This window comes from Amphiprion ocellaris, chromosome 10, assembly GCF_022539595.1.
Source record: "Amphiprion ocellaris isolate individual 3 ecotype Okinawa chromosome 10, ASM2253959v1, whole genome shotgun sequence".
In the NCBI taxonomy this organism is placed as follows: domain Eukaryota; kingdom Metazoa; phylum Chordata; class Actinopteri; family Pomacentridae; genus Amphiprion; species Amphiprion ocellaris.
In genome coordinates, this window is record NC_072775.1 from 9969867 (window position 1) to 9991055 (window position 21189).

Sequence of the window (21189 nt, forward strand, 5' to 3'; positions counted from 1 at the left end):
TGTACATCAGAGGTTCCGTTTTTGCTCACAGTGAACAGAATAAAAGTTTCAGGACTGACTACAGCAGTAGGTAGATGAAGGGAAGAAAAAACAGAGGCTTATTTGCTCAAATTCATTTCAAACAGACGAGCTCAGAGACAGAAATAGAGTTTCTCAGATAGGCTAGAAGTCAATAGTGGTAACTGAGACAAAAGGAGAGCTGGAGACTTGGTTATCTCAAGAGAAGATGATGAGAGGCCTCCTCTCCTACAGAGCCAAAGATAATAGAGTTCCCTTTGCCATCCCTCAGCTCTGTGTGATGGATCTCTATCATGGTACTGTTTCAAAACATCTTTCTCTTCCTGGTGTGTGTGCTTTTTCTTGTCTGCTCGGTGCCTCTTCCTTCTGTTGCCTGTCAGCAACAAAGAGAATGCAACAGATCTGTCTTTTAAAAAGAAACACTACACCAGATTTTGAAGAAATTATGTATTCACAGGATGTCTTATTGTTATACATTCATAAAACACGAATACCAACACATTCTGACCAGTCATAGTGATTAATATAACAAACATGACTAGACTACCATGTGATCCAATTAGAAATGCTTAGTAGTTGATCATTGTCAGACTGCTGTAGAAGAAAGTCCTTCATTTCATCTAACCTTCTCCAAAGCCTTGAGGATGTGTGTTTGATGTTATAAAAACGGTCAGTTAAAGTCAAAATAACAGAGCCAGAGATTTCCCTCATTGCCGTAAAGTCAAAAGGTCACATTTCTACAATATGTTATTCTACTTAACAAAGTCTGGAAGCTGTAACTGTGCATATTAACTATAAATGCTGATCAGCCACAACAGAAAAACCACAGAGAAGGGGAGAGAGTTACATTGTTCTGCTGGGAAGCCATAGGTCCTGGCAATGATGTGGATATAACAGTGTATTACTTTGACATGTAACACCCATCTCAACATGGATGCAGAACAAGCACACGTCGACATGGCAACGGCACTCCACAGACAGGACAACGTGCCCAACCACACTATAAAAACTGCTCACAAACAGCTCGGGGAACATGAAAAAGAGCAAATACATTCTGCTTGGATCTGGAATACACCTGATCCACAGAGGTCCCACCGTACAACCCACAGGACCCAAAAGACCAAAGGATACACTGCTAATGTTCTGGTGCCAGAGCTGTCCTGGTGACACAAAAGGGACCTACACAATGTTAGGTCTGAATGATGTAGCTGATCTGTATATAGTGCAGAAGAGTGAATCTAAAGTAATGTTCTGAAGTGTAAAGATGCTAGTTGTATAACAGAAACGGACCTATGACAAATTAAAGGAAAAACCAGAAACAGCTCCTATCTTCATTGATTCTCCAAATCTCTGGAACTCTACTGGAGGGAAAACCAACACTCTTTTATTTTTTTTCTTATTTTTTTGGCCTTTTTGCATTCATCAAACAGGACAACTTTGTATTGATTTTCAGGGACTCTATTCTCTAAATGGACAGCTGCATCCTAACCATGTCAGCAAAAGGCCACCCAGAGCATAACAGAACCACCAGATCCACTCATTATAGGGTTCATTTATTTTTGTTGTCGTTAATTTGTCACCTGTCTTGTTTTGATCTGCAAAATGCTAAGTTAAATGCATTTTAAGGCATAAAAAGACCATCAGTGTCACATTAAATACATCCTTAAATATGTGATTTAAGAGAGGCTTAGACTGGAGTTTTGCTCCTCTGCTCTACTGGACTAGTTAGGTGTTAGCAGGGCTGGTTAAACTGGTGCTGGTAAAATATAAGCAACTATTATATTCATGCATAAATGATATGACAAATTTTCTAAGGTGCTGGAGCTTCACAGTTTAAATTACTGGAATAGTGTTAGAATTAACAGGCAAACAAATTTTCGTTAAGTCTAGTTGTGACTGTTTTATCAAATACCACAATAAACAAAGTGCAGTAACTGCAGATTTAAATTGCCCGTTGCTATGGCATCATGCTTTGTTGTAAGTTACTCAAAAAGTCAGCCTGGTCTCGACCAAATTTTTACCTTATACCTCGAAATTACTTTTTTATTGTTCCACAAATAAAACTGTTTCTGTGCAGGAAATAATAGTTTGTTCTGTGCCTCTCTTTTTTACAAAGCTAACATCAAGGCTTTTATAGAGCCCTTTTCTCTCTGCCCCTTCCTGTTCCAGCTTTTTCTCTACCTAGTCATGTCTAGCTGAAAGCCTGTGAGGAGAGCTGGGCTTCCCGCTGTGAGCCCGGAGCTGCACAGAGGCCGGCATGGGGAGAAGAAGAATTTGATATTTACACGAACCACAGGGAGTTGGGCTTCAACACCGCTGCCTTTGGCCGTTACAATGGACGGTTACAGGAGAAGATTGCTGTTTTGCAACATTTTACACATAATCAGCAAATCATGAAGCTGCAGCATATCGCCACTGACCCACAGCAGCAACCCAGTATCACCCTTAGACATCACTTCTAACTACTAACGATACTTAGATCAGAGCAGGGGTCAGAATTTAAATAGCTACAGAACGAACCGGTTGGAATGTAATGGAATAGATATCAAAAGAATCAGCATTTAACTACTATTTAACCTATTAATAGTCAGTGGGCTGCTTAACACTACAGGCAAATAGAATCAAACTTAGTTTAACCCTGTAAAATCCACTATTGCAGAAATACATCAGCTTTATTTTTCTAAATAATACTTTCTAATTTATGTATAATTTTTGCTCAGTTTGTTCTATTTGGCCTTATATATTATTATCATTGTTATTATTATTTATTTTGTAGGGTTTTTTGGCTCATTTTCTTTTCATTTATATATATTATTATTATTTATATTTATATTTTTTTGGTTTATTTTTTGCTATTTTTCTCCTTATTTTCTATCTAATTTTTTTGGTTTATTTAAATAATTTTTTGGTCTTTTTTTCTATATGTGGGTCTTACAAGGTTATAGCAGAAAAAAAGACAAATATAATATAGTACGCCGTTAAAAAAAAATCGGCAAAAAAGTAATAAATAGTTAAAAAGTGGGATGTTCCAAAGTTCAAAAACTGTAAAAACAGTAATAAACTCTGTTAAAACACAATAACAACAAATAACAAAATTTTTTTTGCTAATTTAGATACAACTAAACTGGGTTAATTCTGATTGCACATCGTAAATGATTGAATTTCTATTCATTAAATACAGATTTTTTTATGTAACATTTTTACTCTTTTGGCCTGTTTTGTTTTTGGTTTATTTGTTTTACGGTCAACATTTCTTCTGTGATTTTACTAGTTATCTCTAATTTAACAAAACAGGAAAAAATACAGTAAAGTGTTTAAAAAAAAATGTTGAAAAAGGTTTATTTTTTACAGTGTAGTGTGAGAAATGTTGAACAAGATGAGCACCATGTGTCAAGGATAACGGGGTGAACATATCTTTAGCTCGTAAACACTGGATGCAAGATAATGTTCTATTTACTATCCCGTGTAATTACACCATATGTTACAGTCGTTACTTTTCCTGTGTAAACATCAGTGTTTAATTAATTCACTGGTACCATCGTGATTGCCAGAAAGGCAAGGGGAAAGCAGCTGAAATGAAAACAAGTGTTGTGGATTGAGTTCAGCGAAAGGGTTTACACTCATTAATATTAGACAAGCTGCATCTGACTCCGAAGTACTGAACTACTGTCCCTGCTACCCACATTCTATACTAATTTGGCACTAAATAATTAAAGAGAATCAATAAACATATGCATTATTACACATGGGGAAGCCCATTAGTAACGTACATGAGTGGCCTGATTACAGAGAGACTTTGTTCTCCAGCGGGAGAACTGAGTAAATGAATTTCAAGACTTTTGAGCAACTCTGAGCACACAGACCAGCTGCCGATAATGTTTTACGATTCAGTGGGTTTGAAGTGATAAATAAGTCACGGAGGGACCCAGAATTTCACCCTGTGGGTTGTTTAGTCATATTTATTATCTATTTATTTACACAACTTGGAACAGCTGCTCGAACAAAGGCGGGGAAATTATTTTTGCATGTAGGAGGGTATTTGGTGTAAGAAATGAACAAGCTTTTTAAATTAAGCCTTCATCATTAAAATGAAGCCACACAGAGCAGCTGCAGCAGGTAAAATGTCCTCTAAAGTAAACGCTTACATCAGCAGTCAGCAGGATGATGTTAATATTTACTGCATTCACCATCTTTAAGTGGTTTGATTGCAGGGTAGTATTTGCCAATAAGCACTAAACACACAGTACAGCTGAGTGGAATGTCTTCAGTGCTCGGCGTATTTGGTCTTAAGACAAAGATGAACTGAACTGGAATTTTTTTCCAATTTTATTGGAGTTTAGGCTCTAAGAGACATGATTGCAGGTACCAAATGTCTTGACAACCAATTCCATAGTTGTGCCATTTCACTGCAAACTAAAGAAAAATGTGTTTAAGAAAATCTGGCTCACACAGAAACTTGATGACAAGTGAGAGGATGTTCAAATCAGTAATATTTATCCTCTGCAAACCATAAATATCTGTAGATTTTAAGCTGTCTTGGGAACGCAGAGGGGCTACAGCAAATCACACACTGTAAAAACTGAACATTATTTAACATGTTTGACCGTAAATTTTCAAATAGTTAATATTATTTTACAGATTTTTCCTCTTTTATCAAATTACAGAAGAAAAGTTTCAATTCCATTTCTAAAAATTTTCATTATATCCAAACAAAACATTTGTTTTTAGACATTATGATTTGTGTTTTTAAAATTGAAATATTAAAAAATGTCATTTTGATGATAACTGAATAAGCCCAAGTGATTGCCGTTTTAGAGACATTTGTTGTTTTGTTAGAGGAACCTATAGCTAGCTATAATTTTTAATAATATCTACATTTTAAAGTTTTTGACAGCATTATTACATTCAAACAATGTAGTAAAGACAAGTCAACAGTTTAAATTTCTGACTGTGTTGTTTACTCTGCTATAATTAGCAATTTGGGCTTAAATTGCTGACAGAATAGCATTTTCAGTTCCTTCATTTTATTTCAAATTTTACTTTTATTATTTACAATGATGTGCATTTTTCTTATCAAGGTAAAATTTTTGGTTTTCCACCTTTAATGCATTTAACATAAATACATAGAAAGTATACAACAGTGTGAACAATAAAAACTTGTCCCATGCTACACCTTTCTTTTGAAACTCCTTTAGTGCAGAACCTTGGCTATGCCTCCTGCTGCGGTAGTCAGAGGCTGGCAGCGTAACCCACTTTTTGCGGCAGCTTTGATGATGGGAGATTGTTGCCCGCGGCAACCAGTGGCTAGGATGCAGAGGCAAGAGATGACTGGTCGCTCTGCTCACATTAGCATTACAGCTGATGAGTGTGGGCTGTGTGGATGTGTTTCTGTGAAGAGCCTGAATGCATGAAGGAGGACACAATCAAGTGTGAAAGGTAGAGAAATTATTTTAGTGTGGGAAGAGGGAAAGAGGGGAAAGGGGGAAAAAAGACATCCAGGTTGTTTATAAGCATACAAAAACATACATTTTTTATTTGTCCGTGCACAAATGCCTCTGAGCATGTCAGACGCTGTCGGTGCAGCTTAACATCGTCTCAGCGAGTCTCATAGCTATTCATAAATTTAAACCTAAGGGACAGTCCAGACCTGTCTGCTCTGCTCAGCCAACTGAGGTCCGCTGCAGCAAGGTCATCCAAACACACGCTAACGCACACACTAACACAACATCCAACACAGACAACTCTACGAAGGTAAAACAGACTCACACTGCCGGTCGGTTCAGACAGGCCACAGCACCTCACCGGGGGAAACGGCTAAGTGGCTGCCCTTTCACTGATGCCACACAATTTACAGAGCAAACACAGTCGTAACACAGATGTGACAACTCTCTCATCTACACTAACAACCAGGAGTCCCTGATATCATTACTGCCTGAAAAGGTAAGCTAACCGAGGGCCAAGAGGTGAAGACAAAGGAGGCACAGAATGAGAGCTGAGATGAGACAAAACAGCCCTCCATTTAGCTGAATTGAAAGCCTGTCTGGAGTTCGATTAGCAGAATGAAATTAGGGAGAAATTTTTGTCAGTGAAAGCACTTTAGACCTGTAAAATGGACTTTTCTAAACATTTATCTCTGGTATGTGCCAGTTCAGTTTCATCACAGGGACACCGAGACAGGTGTGAGGAATGCAGGACGTAATTGTTTGCCTGGTAACTACCCAACAGAGTTAAATATGAATAAAGCATAGAAGCAAAAATACACCCTCGCTGAAATATCATATGCACACAGCAGACAGTCAACTTAACTTGACATTAAGTGCAACAGCAAACACACGCAAATGCTCAAATCCAGACTGTGCCTCATGGGAGATCCCAGTAGACATATGTGCTCAAAAGAAAATGCTCTGTGAGTAAGTGCACATTAATCTCCACATCGCTGAGGGTTGAGGACACAGTTCAACTTTCTTGTAAAGCCTCTCTGGAGCCGCTGCTTAATGTAATGTTGATCAGGGAAAGCTTTCTCTGGTGAGGGCTAGATTCTACTTAATACATAATTCAGCATGTGGATGACTCAATTAGCAGGATGCCTCTGCAAGATTTACTTTTTGCAGTCTGAAGCCGGCTATAAATTCCCACTAATAGCAGAGAGCGCTGGAGCTAACTGAGAAGGTTCCAGCTCTGTCAGTTTTGGGTGTGCAAATTCTGCACACCCAGTTGAGTAAATAGAAGAGAAAGTGCAAAGTGTGTTGCTCACTGTGAGCAGGATTAAGCATGAGCCTGCTCACGAAAGCATACACAGCAAATTCAAAAGTGTTAAAATTCCAGTGTTAGTGTTGCTAGTTAAAAATACAGTGTCAGTTCAACACTTGTTTAGTTTAATTCAACTACCTGAGAGTTAGTCCCTCAAAAGAGTTGGTGATAATACACAGAGTTACATTTAAACAACTCTGTAAAGTGTTGATTTTAAAATCAACACTTAATAGAGTAACTCCCAGCATTCCAACGTATCTGTGACGTGTTTGCCTAAAGAGCGGGACGGATAGAGCGGCTGCAGCGGAGCACAACTGTCTTTTCCCTTGTACAAATGAGGATCTTTGTGCGCTTAAATGAATGTCGGCACGTTTAATTAATAACACTTCTATGCAATAGTATTTTATTTGTGACAACAATAGGTGTCGCTGAAACCTGTCTGCAGCTAACATCGCGGCAAGGTAAGTTAGCATGATTGTTGTATGCTATTTGTCGCTTTTGCACACAAGTGTCGATAAATATACAAACATATGTGTAACCTACATGAATACACATTTGTTTAACATGCTACATTTGCACAGCTGCACATTTTGTAAGGGGTCAGAGTTTGCTAAAGTGATGTAACACGTGCATGGCAGGTTAACCAAATATTTCCCAGAAAAAAATCTGAAGGCCACTTGTCATTTCGACAATCAAATCCATGTCAAGTTGGTGAGGAGTGCAATTAGCTTTGATCTAGTCTTGTCGAATGGTTGTTGGCATTACATGGAGCGGGGGTGGGGGTTCGGTTGAGCTGCTGCTGCTTGCCCGAGACAGCTGCTGCAGACTTCCTGCTGTATTCTTCCACCGGAGGAACACCTCCACACACCGGGCCACCACACCAGCCACGCCAAGCATTGCTTCGTTTAAAACATTTTAAGTTTAAAAAACGCTAACTTTTCAAGCTAACGTTACCGCAGCCACACATGCTGGTGAATACCACTTACGTAGCTGTGCATCTTAACGTCGCTGCCACGTTTATGTCTCAGGGCGACGTTATTTTGCTAAGCTAACGGAGCATAGTTGATAGTGTACCGCTGTTTACGGGTAAGTGTGGGTGTTTATAGCAGAATAACTAGCGAGCCGTCATTCTAGCAAGCAGGCCAAGCTTCAGTAGCACGTCACTGTGCTGGTGGCTCCCATCGTCCAGGTAGCAAGTAATGCTAAAACTTAAAACGAATACTCAGAGTCTAGTAAAGCTAGGCAAAATGTTCCTGCCTCTACACATCCATGGTGATCATAGTGTAAATGATGGCACAGTGTGGATGTCTTTTGTCCTTTTTTCTTCATAGTGCATCATGTTGGTTAAGGTGCGATTTGGTGAAACACAGAAGTATGTCAGAGTGGCTGAGACTGAAGATGGCTATGATGATTTCAACACATTTCTTCAAAAAGGTTGGCATCACTTTTCATACAGCCCACAACGTTTCTGGCTACATGTTATAACACCTATTGAATTTATGTGGTATTCGAATATTTTGTTTATGTTAGCCATGTCCTGCCAAAAACAAGCATGGAAAATGCCAGGTAATGTTCTTATTGTATTTTTTCTATTGCTCTAAATCTAATATTTTTATCAGTTATTCAAAAGTTAGATCTTCCACTTGAGACTGAGCTGCACTTGACAGATGAATCAGGGACAGAAGTTGATGCAGATGTGTTTGAGGAGCTCTTGCAGGCAGGGAACCTCACTGTTAGGGTGGCATTGGAAAAGTCAACAGGTGAGACTCAACCTTGTTAGGGAAGGAGTATAATGAATATTGTGGAGAACACATGATTTTTTTTTTATTTTGTGTTTACATTTGGTAAAAAATTGTTTACAGTTGTACTTCAGCATGATCTTTCATATACTTCGCTGGAGTCACCCATGTCAGACAGCTCATCTGGGTCAGTGTCAGGAGTGTCCTCGCTAGCATCCTCTGATTCATCAGATGCAACAGTGATTGTTCATACAAACGGAGGGAGGAGAACCCATGCTGAACGGGAATCAGCAAAAGAGGTGTGTTGCTTTTGTAACAAATTCTATTAGTTATCAGATATCAGACACAAAGATGTTGTATAGTTAAACTGATGGTGATGGATAATTCTAACTATTATTCTTTATCTTTTAGATGGTGAGAAATGCTCTGAAGGCTAAACCAGGTGGACAGTTTATTTTGGATGAATATGACAAAATGAAAACATTGATGGATAGCACAAGGAGAAAGTTGGTAAACCTTCTTGTGGCCAACATGGTTGAAATTCATGGGTAAGTTTCATATTCATAATGTTCTTTACTTAATATAGAAATTATTTTTAAAACAAGCATACTCATTGTAAGGGATTGCATATCAGTAAAGCAATGTTTTAAGGCTAAAACATTATACAAAAACTAAATTTGAGGGACTGCTACTAACTGAAGCAAGAAAAAGCAAAATTTGTATCTTTTAAACACTGAATTGTTGTAGCAATGCCATGTTTATCTTTCAGGAGGAGCCCACCCATCTCTGTTCGAAGTACATGTGCTCTAGGCATCATCTCTCTATTTCCCAGCCTCAGAGATCCATATTCGGACAAGGGATATGTAAGTTTATAAATTAAAAACTTGTATGTCAATTTATGGACCAGTAATATGTTTGGAATTTATGTAACAATCTATTGTTTTAATGTTACAGGAACACTTCTATGACCCAGAGAGTGGATCTGGCTACTTGGCCTGGAGGATAAAGACTGTTCAGCGCAACACTGCAGCTCAGCCCCAGAGATGCTCCACAAGCACAACCTATCAAGATAGTCCAAAGAGAAAGAGGGATGTTCTCTGCACTGATAAGCAGCTGCTTGGTGAGCACTGTCATGAAGCAATATCCTTTTTGAAACATTCAACTGATGAATCAGCCATCAAAGAGCGAATGAGGGCCACATTTCAGTACCGTCAAACACTGGTTCAAGATCAGCAGTGCTCTTCGACAGTCTTTGACATCTTCCCACGATTCCTCGACATCACTGGCTTGGTAAGAAAGACAACTTCTTTTGTAAGTGAATTGTTACTCAAAGTATATGCTTAAGGTGCATGAGTATACAGTGTGTGTTTTCCTGTAGATTGAACAAGACTTCACCATGATGTTTGGAGAGGAAGTGTCGGGCAGATTTTTGGCAAAATGGCCTACCTTTTTCAAGCCTAGAATCCTGGCAGACTGCAAAAAACTGACTTCTAATGAGCACATTGAAGAACTCATGTCATTGCAGCATGACTCAGGTGGGTCTGGTTAGCTTGGCTCATTCTTCTCTTTGAAATGTCTCAATTATTTATGATGTGAATGAGTCTAATATTTCTCCTATTTTTCCCCTAGGCTGGGACAGTGATCTGTCCAGCATTCTTCTGTTGGTTCACCTGCTTCCTCCCACCCCCAAAGGCCACAAGAAGAGTGCTAAAATCAGCCCATGCCAGGCTGTTGACCATGTTGTGAGATATTTGCAGGTATGCAAATAGTAGTGTTGCAATTATTCTGATGATCCTACTTCTTGGGTTGAAGCACTTTTTATATTTGCTTAGGTAGACATTTGAACTTAACAACGGCATATTTTCTCATAATTCTTTATGTTTTGTTCAAGATGGGAGCCAGTGTTGAAACCTTCCTTGCTGGTGTGGAGCCGGGCCAGCCCTTCCTCCTTGGTGTTGGTGAAAAGAAGAGCAGCATCCAAAGATACTATGTCATCATTGATCACAAGGCCATCCCTTGCAAGGCACAGACATCCCTTGCAGCTTTCGATGAGCTCTTCAAAGCACACTTCATCTTCAGCGTCAGTTACCATGAATCCCTCTACAACTTCTATACGTTCATCCAAACCACAGTTTTTAACATTGACATCGGAAAGGCTAAGGAAACTCCCAGAGTCAAGGAACTAAGAGCAAGATTTTTTCATGATGCTTGAGGGGATAAATATCCATGGATGCAAATATTTTTCTTTGTTATGTCTGTAAGGCATGCCACAAAAGTTCTGCACTGCTTTGTCAGCATTTAAGACTTCACCATGGTCTATATCCTGGAAAGACATTACGCTTAAAATGTGGACAGCCAGGATGTTCTTCTTTGTTTTGCACTTATTCAGGTTTCAAGAAGCATCTTGTTCATTTCCACAGAGATGTTGCTGTGACTAATACTGCTGACAATGTGGACACTCAGAATGAAGTTGATGAGCCCTCAACTTCACAGACAGTCACCAAAGCCTCTCCAACAACTACCCAGCTCTCTGTTGACAATGATCATGTGTTAAACATGTGTGCTTCTGTTGTAGCACAGTTGCAAGCATCTGGTGTTGCTGAGAGCACAGTCCAAGCAATGGTGGGATCCATGGAGGACCTTGTAAATGACATTAATAGACAAGCAAGAGAGGCAGTTCTCAGCTGTTCTTCAGAAATTCAAGGTACGGATTTGGAAAAGAAGGTGGAAAAGTGCTTTGATCAACTAGGAAATCCTTTCTCATCCTTGAACACAAGAGTAAAACGTCAGAAGTTCTTTGAGGACAAATGGGAAATTGTTGAGCCTGTCGAATATGTTCTTGGGGTGCGATTTGATGTTCGCAGAGATCAAACAACTGGCGTTTACTGTCAGGTCCCTGTAACAGATAAATTTGTGTACACACCCATCCTGGGAACTCTTAAGTCAATGTTCAAGAACACTGAATTATGTGAAAGTTTCTTCCAAGCCAAACATCACGAAGAAGGCATTTATAAAGACATATGTGATGGTTCATACTTCAAGAGTAACATTTTGTTTTCTCAGAAAAAGCATGCTCTACAGATTCAACTTTATTTTGACGAGTTTGAGACAGCAAATCCCTTAGGTTCAAAGAAAGGTATTCACAAACTCGGTTGTATTTACTTTATATTGAGGAACCTGCCCCCAAAATATAATTCTGTGTTGATGAATATACATGTTGTGGCACTCTTTCACTCACAAGATCTGAAGACTTATGGGTTTGATGAGATCCTAAAGCCTCTTGTTGACGATCTTAAAATACTTGAAACACAAGGAATTGAGGTGCCTTTCTCAGACTCACCATTACTTGGTTCTGTTATACAAGTAACGGGTGACAACCTAGGTTTACATGGACTGTTCGGTTTTGTTGAGTCCTTCAGTGCTACATATTTCTGTAGATTTTGTTTGACAAGTAAGGATGAGTCACAGTCTGTCTTTACTGAAGATGACCCTGGCATGATTTTTCGTACAAAGGAAATCCATGCAAAACACTGTGCAGCTCTACATGAAAATCCTATGTTGAGTTCCACATTTGGTGTCAAAAAGACATGCTTGCTCAATACATTGCATTTTTTCCACACCTCTGACAACTATGCAGTTGACATAATGCACGATTTACTTGAAGGTGTAGTACAGTACGAACTCAAACTTGTCTTTCAGTACCTTGTAAACCAGAAGTATCTGTCTTTGGAATCATTGTCACAGAGGATCCAAACTTTCAACTATGGTTATATTGAGAGAAAAAATAGACCAAGTGGGTTGAAAATGGATGAGGCTAGCAAGGATCTTGGATTAAATGCAATTCAGTCATGGTGTCTTGTAAGAAATACTCCTCTTATTTTTGGTGATGTATTGGAAAGAAATAACTGTTACTGGAATCTGCTCCTCCTCTTGATTCAGATTGTGAATATAGTTTTTTCACCCATTGTAACTAACGGTATGACATACTATTTGAAGCACTTGATTAAGGACCACCATAAGCTATTTAAATGTTTGTTTTCACAAAAAAGATTGATTCCAAAGCATCATTTCATGCTACATTATCCACGTTGTATTCGAAAAATAGGTCCACTCCTTCATGTATGGTGCATGAGGTTTGAGGCCAAACACAACTTTTTCAAAAGATCAGTGAAAAATTTCAAAAATATCACAAAATCATTGGTGAAACAACACCAGAGACAGTTAGCTTACCACTGGGAGAATTTTAATTTTCAGAGGTTTGAGTTTGGTCCAGTGAAAAACGAAACCATTGATCGCCTCGAGGGAGGTGAGGTTTTAAGTTCTGTTTTTGATGTTAATTTATATTGTGAAGTGTCAACCACGAATTGGGTGAAGAACTATGGAACAGAATATCAGATTGGTATGTTTATTTGTACTGGAACAAAAATGGAAATACCTATTTTCAGAAAGATCACCAACATCATTGTGCATGATGGGCAAGCTTTCCTTTTGACTTGCAGAGTGGACACTCTTTATTTTGATGATCATTTCAATGCATACTGTGTTGATGAGAGAGCAGATTCATTTTCTGTTTTCCCAGTTAAGGAACTGATTTATCACAGACCCTATGACAAACAGTTTTCTAATGAGATGTGTGAAAAAATATACATTGTGCCACACTGTCATATTTTGTGACCTGTGTTGTATTGCAAAGCAGTGCTGTTTTTATGTGGTGTGCTTGTTTGAAATACAGGCTGATTCAAACTGCAACTTGTGTTGTTTTCTTTGTAAAGTCAAGTGACATGCATTGTTTTGGGAGTAAAATTGGGGGTTATTATTTGATTCCCAGTAGTACTTTTAAACTAAATAATAAAAGATTTTTATTTAGATTAGAATTTTATAACACTTTCCATAGAGTTAATATAGTTTAAACCTTATTCAGTGTTAAAAACTACACTAATAGTGTTGACTTTTAACACTACACACTAGTATAGTGTAAATTCAACACTGATGTGTGTTAAATTTCAACTACTGAGAGTGTTGTTCCAACTCTGTCACAGTGTAAACTGTTGAACACTTTCAAAAGTGTTGTTTTAACTCGATCTAGAGTGGACCAATATAAACACTTTAGAAGTGTTGAGATTAACTCTGTAGGAGTTGAATTAACACTTCCAAATTTGCTGTGTAAGAATGAAAGACAAGAAAAAGGATGCTCATTTTTAAAGTGCATCACACAATCTGCTGGTTCAGTGAACATCCAACCAAATGTTGTCCCTGCTGGTCATCATTTTAAAACAGTTGATCAAAATCAACAAATTAGATGTTTTTTTTATCATGCAATCATGCATTTAATTAAGCGGTGTTAAAAAGTCCCCAGAATTACTTTTAATAGTGTTTTTCACTGTGAAGCACTTTGGTCACCCTTTCGGCTGTTGTAAAGGGCTATAGAAACAAACTTTGATTGATTGATCATTTAAACTAAGGTGCGTCTGTGGTGAAGAGCACTAACTCCATGACTGTGGTTTAGGAATATGTGACTCTTAAGTTCGTAAGTTAAACCTAACAAATGTAGGCAGTTCTTCATCACAGAATCACTGGTCAGCCACAGCATTAACACATTTTATTGCAATGCCATCGTCTGTGGATGCTACACTGACAAGTATCACCTTTACATTGCTGCAGACCAAGAAAATCCTGTCCTGGTGACGACACTTCCCGACAAAATAATGACAATGCACCCCTTCAAACTGCAAAAAAAACTTTTCAGGAGCAACTCAAGGAACATGACGAAGAGCCACAGACCCAGCCTCTCAATTTAACAATTTCCAGTCTGTTTAAGCATCTTGATCCACAGAGGCCCCACCATCCACCATGTTACTGATCCAAGACTCAATGTTCTCACACCAGACATCATAGAACACCCCTCCTGGTGTCCTGTTTCCATGCTCCAACAGCACAGACATGCTTTTGTCTTTCAAATCAGACTGACACAACATCGAGCAGCTGGTTTTAATGTGGTGGCTGATCGGTGATACCCAGAAAAGAGTTTAAATCTTAAACCGAGTAAAACCTGACACTCTGTTTGACAGCAGCTATTTCTCTCATCACGCTGTAGTACAAGACACCTCAGACAGTTCCTACTTTTTTAAGCCATCCATCATTATTTATTATGAGATGCAGCTCTTTATGATATATAGTGCCAACAACCACCTATTACTAGGTGGACATTTCTGACAACCGGGGAGCGTAAATAAAGCCACAGGCTCATTGAAGTGGAACATAACTTCACGTCAGTCACTGGAATAAAGTTTGCTTTGATTTTCCCTTGGTGGATGCTGACAGGGCTGCAGGATGGAGGGTCACCAACAGTGTCCAATAAATGATTCACCTGTCAGTCCATGTCAACTCAATAATTCAATAACAACCAAGTGTAAGTAGAAATGGAGTTAGGTGCATGTGTTAGTTTACTTTACTGTGCAACTGTGAGAGGTTAAAGGCCCGGGTATGTGAACTGTTCATCGACACCAGAAGACAAACATGGTAATAGATGCTTGGAATAGCTACACTGAGAAGTGGGGTGAAAAGGTCACAGAAATCGAAATTCAGTCTTTTGAATACTGGAAAACTACATTTTTTTTTTAAAAAGACATTATGGCTTTGCACTCAGTTGCTCACAGGAAAAGTGTCAGAAAATCTGCATCAAGAATCGAAAAAACAAGTTCTATCCTAGATCGATCTTGGCTTCTTTCTTTAAGCAGGTGCGAATATCAGATCGTGTGTTTTAGAAAGTTGTAGAAATTGGTGAACATCAGTTACATAAAGTAATACAAAAGAGACAATGCAGATCCCAGACGTTCAGAAAAAGTTTTTTTAGTCATTAGACTGTCTAAACAGCATGTCTGGAGCTGTTATACCAGAAAAAGTGATGGAGTCACTGAGTCACTTTGTATGAAATAAACTGATTCTGCTGCAAAAGTTTTACTGAACACTGTAGAAGAATTTTAGTTTCCTGTTAGCACTTGATGAGGCACTTCAACTTTGGATCCTGTCATATTTTGGAATACTACAACTGTACCCAAAGGTGATTTGGAACTACATTTGCAGGTTAATTTCGCTGGCAGGATTAAAATGCAACTGAAAACATATGCGTTAATTAAAAGCTTTATTCTCTATCTTGTATAAGTGCCGCTGCTTCGTTTCACACGTCTTCATTCACTCATCTAAACCTGTACATACAGCAGACTTAATGCTGCTTTGAAGTCGATTCTCCGGTTGCCTCCTTGCCAACAGCGAACCTGCACTGAGCAGAGACACTGAGTCATGCTCAGACCAGTTGGTAACTTCCACAACGTCTCCCCAGCTTAACTTTACGCTAAAGCTCTAAAGCCTTCAGTCTGCAGCACTTAAACATCCCATGTTATCTTTTCATTAGTGTGCTTTTTGTGCATGTAAAAGCTCTTGAAACTTAGAAGGAGAGAAACTGCTGCTCCTTACCTACCTGAAATGCATCATTCAATGTTCAGGCTCTTGTTCTGTTACTTATTTATGTCAATACGTGACACATTTGCACAACACCTGCCGTATTGCTAGTTTGGCCACTATTTCCTAACTAAAGCTGCTTCTTCAAAAGGTCTCTCTACCTGTCCTCATAGATACTGAGTTATGGTATGTAACCAAGTTTAATCAGAGCAGCAGACCAGTCAGAGCAGACAGGTCTTTGTAAGAGAGGGTCCTAAAAGAGATACATAACGATAAGCAACGCTGCAGAAATGCACAGAATGAGAAAAATGTTTTTTAATCTTACAAGCGTGCAAACATACTTCAGCAGACCCCCCCAAAAGCAAAACTAAAAGCCTGTAAATATGCTTGAAATTGGTTCTTTAAGAGTCAGCACACACATTTCATAAACGCATAGTTCTAATTTTGGCACAGTCTGGGCATGTGAAAGCCTAATTACCACTACAGTAAAATTACAACTGTAGTCATAAACCTTGCTTTACCCCAGGCCAAACTGAAAGAAGTTTCCTCATTAAAAATCAAATGAATTAGCTTAAACTTCACAAATAAGTGAATAGCTTGAAAAATACATTTCACTGCTCTATTTACAACCCTTACTAATATAAACATTAACATCCCTTAAACAGCATAACAATCATATAGGTGTTGTATTGTATAGATCAAGTTCTTCAAAGGACTGCCACTCATTGTATAACAGATTCCTGCTTTTGGTTTGGATGTAATATGTGTAAAACTTGATCAGTTAGACCACTAGAGTTGGCTGCACTCATTTCTTTGTAGCGCTCATGTTTCTCTATCAGCTGACGCCTTGGTTGGTTGGTCGTGAATGTAAGTCTCTATTCCTCCATCTTTGTGAAAAAATCTTAAATTGTTTGCACATTTTTATTCCTCATTTTCTTTCTCCTCCTCATATGTCTCGTCTGTCATCATCCCTTCATTTATTCTATGAAAATAGGTCTCATTTTTCAAAAGCCTGCACTACATCAAAGTAGTCCTCAAACTTGCATGGTTTTAATAACAGAAGCTGCAGGATAGATGAAGACTCAAATGTCACAGAAGTGCAGGTTATAAACTGTGGAGGTACCTAAATAATGACAATACCTGGGGCTAATAAATTGAAATGTTTAAATGTAATGTAATGTAAAATAGCTCTATATTGACTCTTTATAATGAAGCACTTAATTTGTGATCTTTCATTTGAAACCTTACTATTGATGGCTATGTATCTGATTCACTCATTGCCCCATTAAGCAGCTCCTGTGCTGTTTACAGTCTGTATTCCAACTTCAGAATAAACTTTGTGTTTGTTTTTAATTTGTAGCACGAGTGGGTGGTGGTATGTAGTTGCACCCTGTTAACAGGATACAATGGTGCTGATGAAAAAACAAAATGATTGTGATTCTGAAATTTGTAGAGGAAACTCGGAGAGGAAGCCTGACCTTGGAGCACTGGTGAAAGAATAAATAAAGTCTCAATGGAGACATTTAAATAGAATTGAAGGGAAGATTACACATTATTTACTGTCAAAGTCAGAAAACTAGATGTAATTCAAACCTCTGCTTTCAAAGATGAATGGATTCGGCTCACTTTATGCCCCTGAGCTGAATGAACATCAGACTACTTTCTGAATTAGTGTTGCTATTAATCACATATTGCAAAACTGCCTAAAGTGGAGCTGAGCCACGGACTTAACACTGAAGAATCGATGCTTGGTATCCTCAGATCTGATCTGCGGTGAGGTAACATTTAAAAGCCTCTTGCCCTTGATTTAGACATCATCTCTCAGATTGGCATTGGGCCCAATCAATCTCTGGATAAACTGGCCAGAGCAGCACTTAATGGGACTAATTTGTGATGCTATCTAGCTCGGAGCTCCGCTGGTGTTGGAGTCCACCGCTCTCAACTGGTCGTGCTAAGCGGCGTTTACCTCCAGAGGGATTTCGGCCGACGTCTGGGTGGGCGGCCTGCTGCCTGCCCTCGTGTCGCTGCTGAGAGGCTTAAGACTGCCGCATCAATACAGACATTAGAATGAAAGAAGGATTAGCCCAGGCTAGACTGGGTCTCAATGGACAGTGCAGTGAAAAGCCATCGAAGCTAAGAAGGCATTAGATCTAAAGTCGATGGAATCACTACTGCTTGCTCTGGCGTAAGTGTGTGGGGCCACTTTAAGGCTGGGAGTCATTTACAGGCCATTTGGTGGTGGACCACTGCTGGACAAATTAAAAGCACTTAAATCCGGTAAAGGTACATACATTCAAGAATATAATTTCTATGATTTATGTTTTAATTTTATGCCAAATTGATTTTGCCTCCTTGCTTAACAAATACTCAGATTTATTTACAAATAAACATGAATGGCTTAGATGCTAGTTAGACACAACCTCAACACCCACACAAACAACTGAGGTGGAGCAGAAGCTGGGAAAAAAAAGTAACATCATTAATATAGGATAATAAGAAGATGGCTTTTTCTTTTTTTCCCTCTCCCTCTGCGTATTTACTGCCACGTGCCATTTTGCACAATCTTCAAAGTCTGAACTCAACACCCCCTGCAGCTCTGTTGCCTCAATCAATTTTTCTTGACGTGAAGAGGCAAGGGAGAGAGAGAGAGAAGAAGAAGAAGCCGATTCTTCATGGCTCCTCAGAAGTAGGGCAAGGATAGTCCCTGCAGGGGTGGGGGCAGCCACAAATCCAAGTTCCTCTGATTGGCTGAGTGTGAGGTGATGTCATTTTTGATGGTTCTGAGGGGGTTTGCAGTGGAAACACTAACGGCTGCAAATCTAATGACAGAAACGTCCAAAACCTCATCACAAAGCTCCAAATATCTGATGTTTCACACCAAAAAATCATTCCACATCAAAGGGGACTTTGTTGTTGAGTGCAGCCGGCTCAAAATTAAAAGTCACTTCAAATCCTTCTAATTATATAGAGTGTTCCCTACTGTGCTTTAATGTCTTAAGCCTGTGGATGGTAAGTGAGATCAGAAAGGATAAAATCTTATAAAATACAAAAAAAGAGGAGTGATCTGAGTGCTCTGTATTCTGCTGATTGTGAGCATTGTCAAGTCATTCACTTCTGCACATCCATCAGTGGCGCAATTTACATTAAAAAGCCCTCTTGAAATGCAATCAGCACTAAAAAGGAAAAACGTCCGGTTGTCGTATTTATTTCGTTACGGTGCGAGAACTGACAGCTGACAAACTCACCGGAGGCGCAGTCCTCCTCATCCGCCCCGTTCTCGCAATCTTTCTCCCCGTCGCATCTCCATGACAACGAGACACACTTGTTGGTGGATCCCCCACAGTCGAATTTCTCTGGAGGGCACGTCTGTTTGCCTGTGGGCAGAGATAAAAGCGATAGGGAGATTACCACAGCGGCTTTATGGTCCAATAAAGGCAGAGACAAAAACAACTACAAGACACCGCTGGACTTGATTTCTATCGTCCCCACGATGCCGTTAAAACTCGTCCAAAGCTCCACCACTCTGGCCAATTGATTTTAGTGCCTGGGCCGCCTCTAAAGAGACGTGCAGAAAGATCATGAAATACGGCAAATGCGCAGTTGGCTGTAAAGCAAAAGAACAACCCGGGCCTCTGCTTCCTTTTCCTGCCAATCTGCTCCAATTGGCACAGGGACGGTTTGATCCAGATTACAGTGCGTTTAATATGAACCGTGTTGTTAATTATACATCTTTGCTTACAGCGCAGCCTAAAGGCTTCCAGAATGAATTCAAGAGGTCAACCTGCATCGTTTTTCTCCATTTCATTGTCTTTGGGATCAATAGTTTTCAACCTTTTTCACAAGTAGGTCAGATGAAGTCAAGTACAAATTCATCTACTTAGCATAGAGTTATCATGTTAGAAATATGTTGATGAGGAATTTAAAATGATCCAAATTAACAGTATAAATTGCTTTAACAAGGATATTATTATAATAATGTTTCGTGCAATTTTTGCTATTTTGGTCAAGTTTGTGATTGTACTGCTATCACTTGTGACAGAAGCTGTTTATTCATTATTTCAACCCAAAAACCCACCAGCGGTTTAACAAATTCTGCTGTCTTTAAAAAACTAAATTACACAAAAACTGTAAAACCATAAAAAAAAAACCCTGCATTTTCAATTTTCCTTTTCAACAGTCCTTGAACTCATCATGTATTCCCTGAAGTTCTGTTGGGAAATCAACTAAATCTAAGCTGAAAATTGTGATATTTCATCTGTATCACTTTATTCTACATGTTTCATTTAAAATGTGTGCACAAGATCCACAAAAAAAATGTGCTTGACTCAGCTATCACTGACAAAAATTCAGTGACTATTCAGATGAACTACAAGTTGTGTTTACACAGAGCAGATCAATGAAACAAACGAAACAAAAAGAGCATAGAGAGGAGCATGTTGCTGGAAGATACATTCAGCACGGTGAAATATCTTTCTACATCTACATAGCATGTGCATGATGTACGACATTATAGCTTTGTTCCATTGCACAAATGATTTTTTTGAGTTCTCTTTGTCTCTAGATATAGTTGTACTGATTCCATAGAGGTGAAGGATTTTATATTACAGTGAAAAACAATCCCACAGTGAGTAAAAGTGTAACAGGAGCAATAAAACGGCCACAAACTGCTAGGAGTTCAGCTAAGCTAAGTATAGGTGCAAGGTTTACAGGAATGGCCCCGTAATCGGCCCTTTCAGACTTTCTGTTTCCAGTGTGGTGTAGAATCTAACAGCTTCTATCATGACAAATAGCAGTAACTGAATGTAACTTCAGCCCGATGGCCATGGAAGAAATAAAACAATGGAGGGTTGTTATGTTAGCCTATAGTGTGAATTTTACAATACTGATGGCAGTGCGTGAGAGGAGAAGACTGCTATTGTAGTGTGGCATTGAGAGGGCAGAAAAATGGCGCTTGTTGTCATCTCTGAGTTTAACCAATCAGCACACAGCAAACAGAGCCACTCAGATGTATTCACCCTGGAGTATGTACTTTTTTTTAACATGGGTGTTTTTTGCAGTCTGAAAATGTAGAAAACTCCAGGATGTCCTAAAACAGCCCACAGTTTCCAACATAATTACATGATTTATGCAAATTAGCTGGTTATGTCAACTGTTTATTCATTATTTTCAGATAATTACAGTTAACTATTGGCTTTAGCTTTCCCTTTTTCACCTGGTAACCACC

General features: G+C 39.0%; 2 protein-coding genes across 9 annotated transcripts in view; one reads left to right on the top strand and one right to left on the bottom strand.

Annotated features, from left to right (window-relative positions):
* Positions 1-21189, bottom strand: part of LOC111587111 (low-density lipoprotein receptor-related protein 8-like) — a 108765-nt gene that overhangs the window by 33127 nt on the left and 54449 nt on the right. For all 3 annotated transcript variants that reach the window (XM_023296940.3, XM_023296944.3, XM_023296931.3), the window contains exon 4: positions 19211-19339. In XM_023296940.3, the coding sequence (XP_023152708.1) occupies positions 19211-19339 (129 nt within the window). The remainder of the gene's footprint in view (positions 1-19210; positions 19340-21189) is intronic.
* Positions 6818-13256, top strand: LOC129347291 (uncharacterized). 6 transcript variants are annotated; one of them, XM_055014045.1, is made up of 10 exons: positions 6818-7854; positions 8100-8202; positions 8388-8528; positions 8631-8806; positions 8919-9055; positions 9277-9370; positions 9462-9797; positions 9886-10042; positions 10137-10264; positions 10399-13256. In XM_055014045.1, exons 2-10 carry the CDS (start codon positions 8106-8108, stop codon positions 10717-10719), a joined length of 1587 nt encoding a protein of 528 aa, XP_054870020.1. In that variant the 5' UTR covers positions 6818-7854; positions 8100-8105; the 3' UTR covers positions 10720-13256. The 6 variants fall into 6 exon arrangements, with proteins under 6 accessions (XP_054870020.1, XP_054870021.1, XP_054870019.1 ...); XM_055014046.1 differs by having other exon boundaries at positions 6818-7229; XM_055014044.1 differs by having other exon boundaries at positions 6818-8202.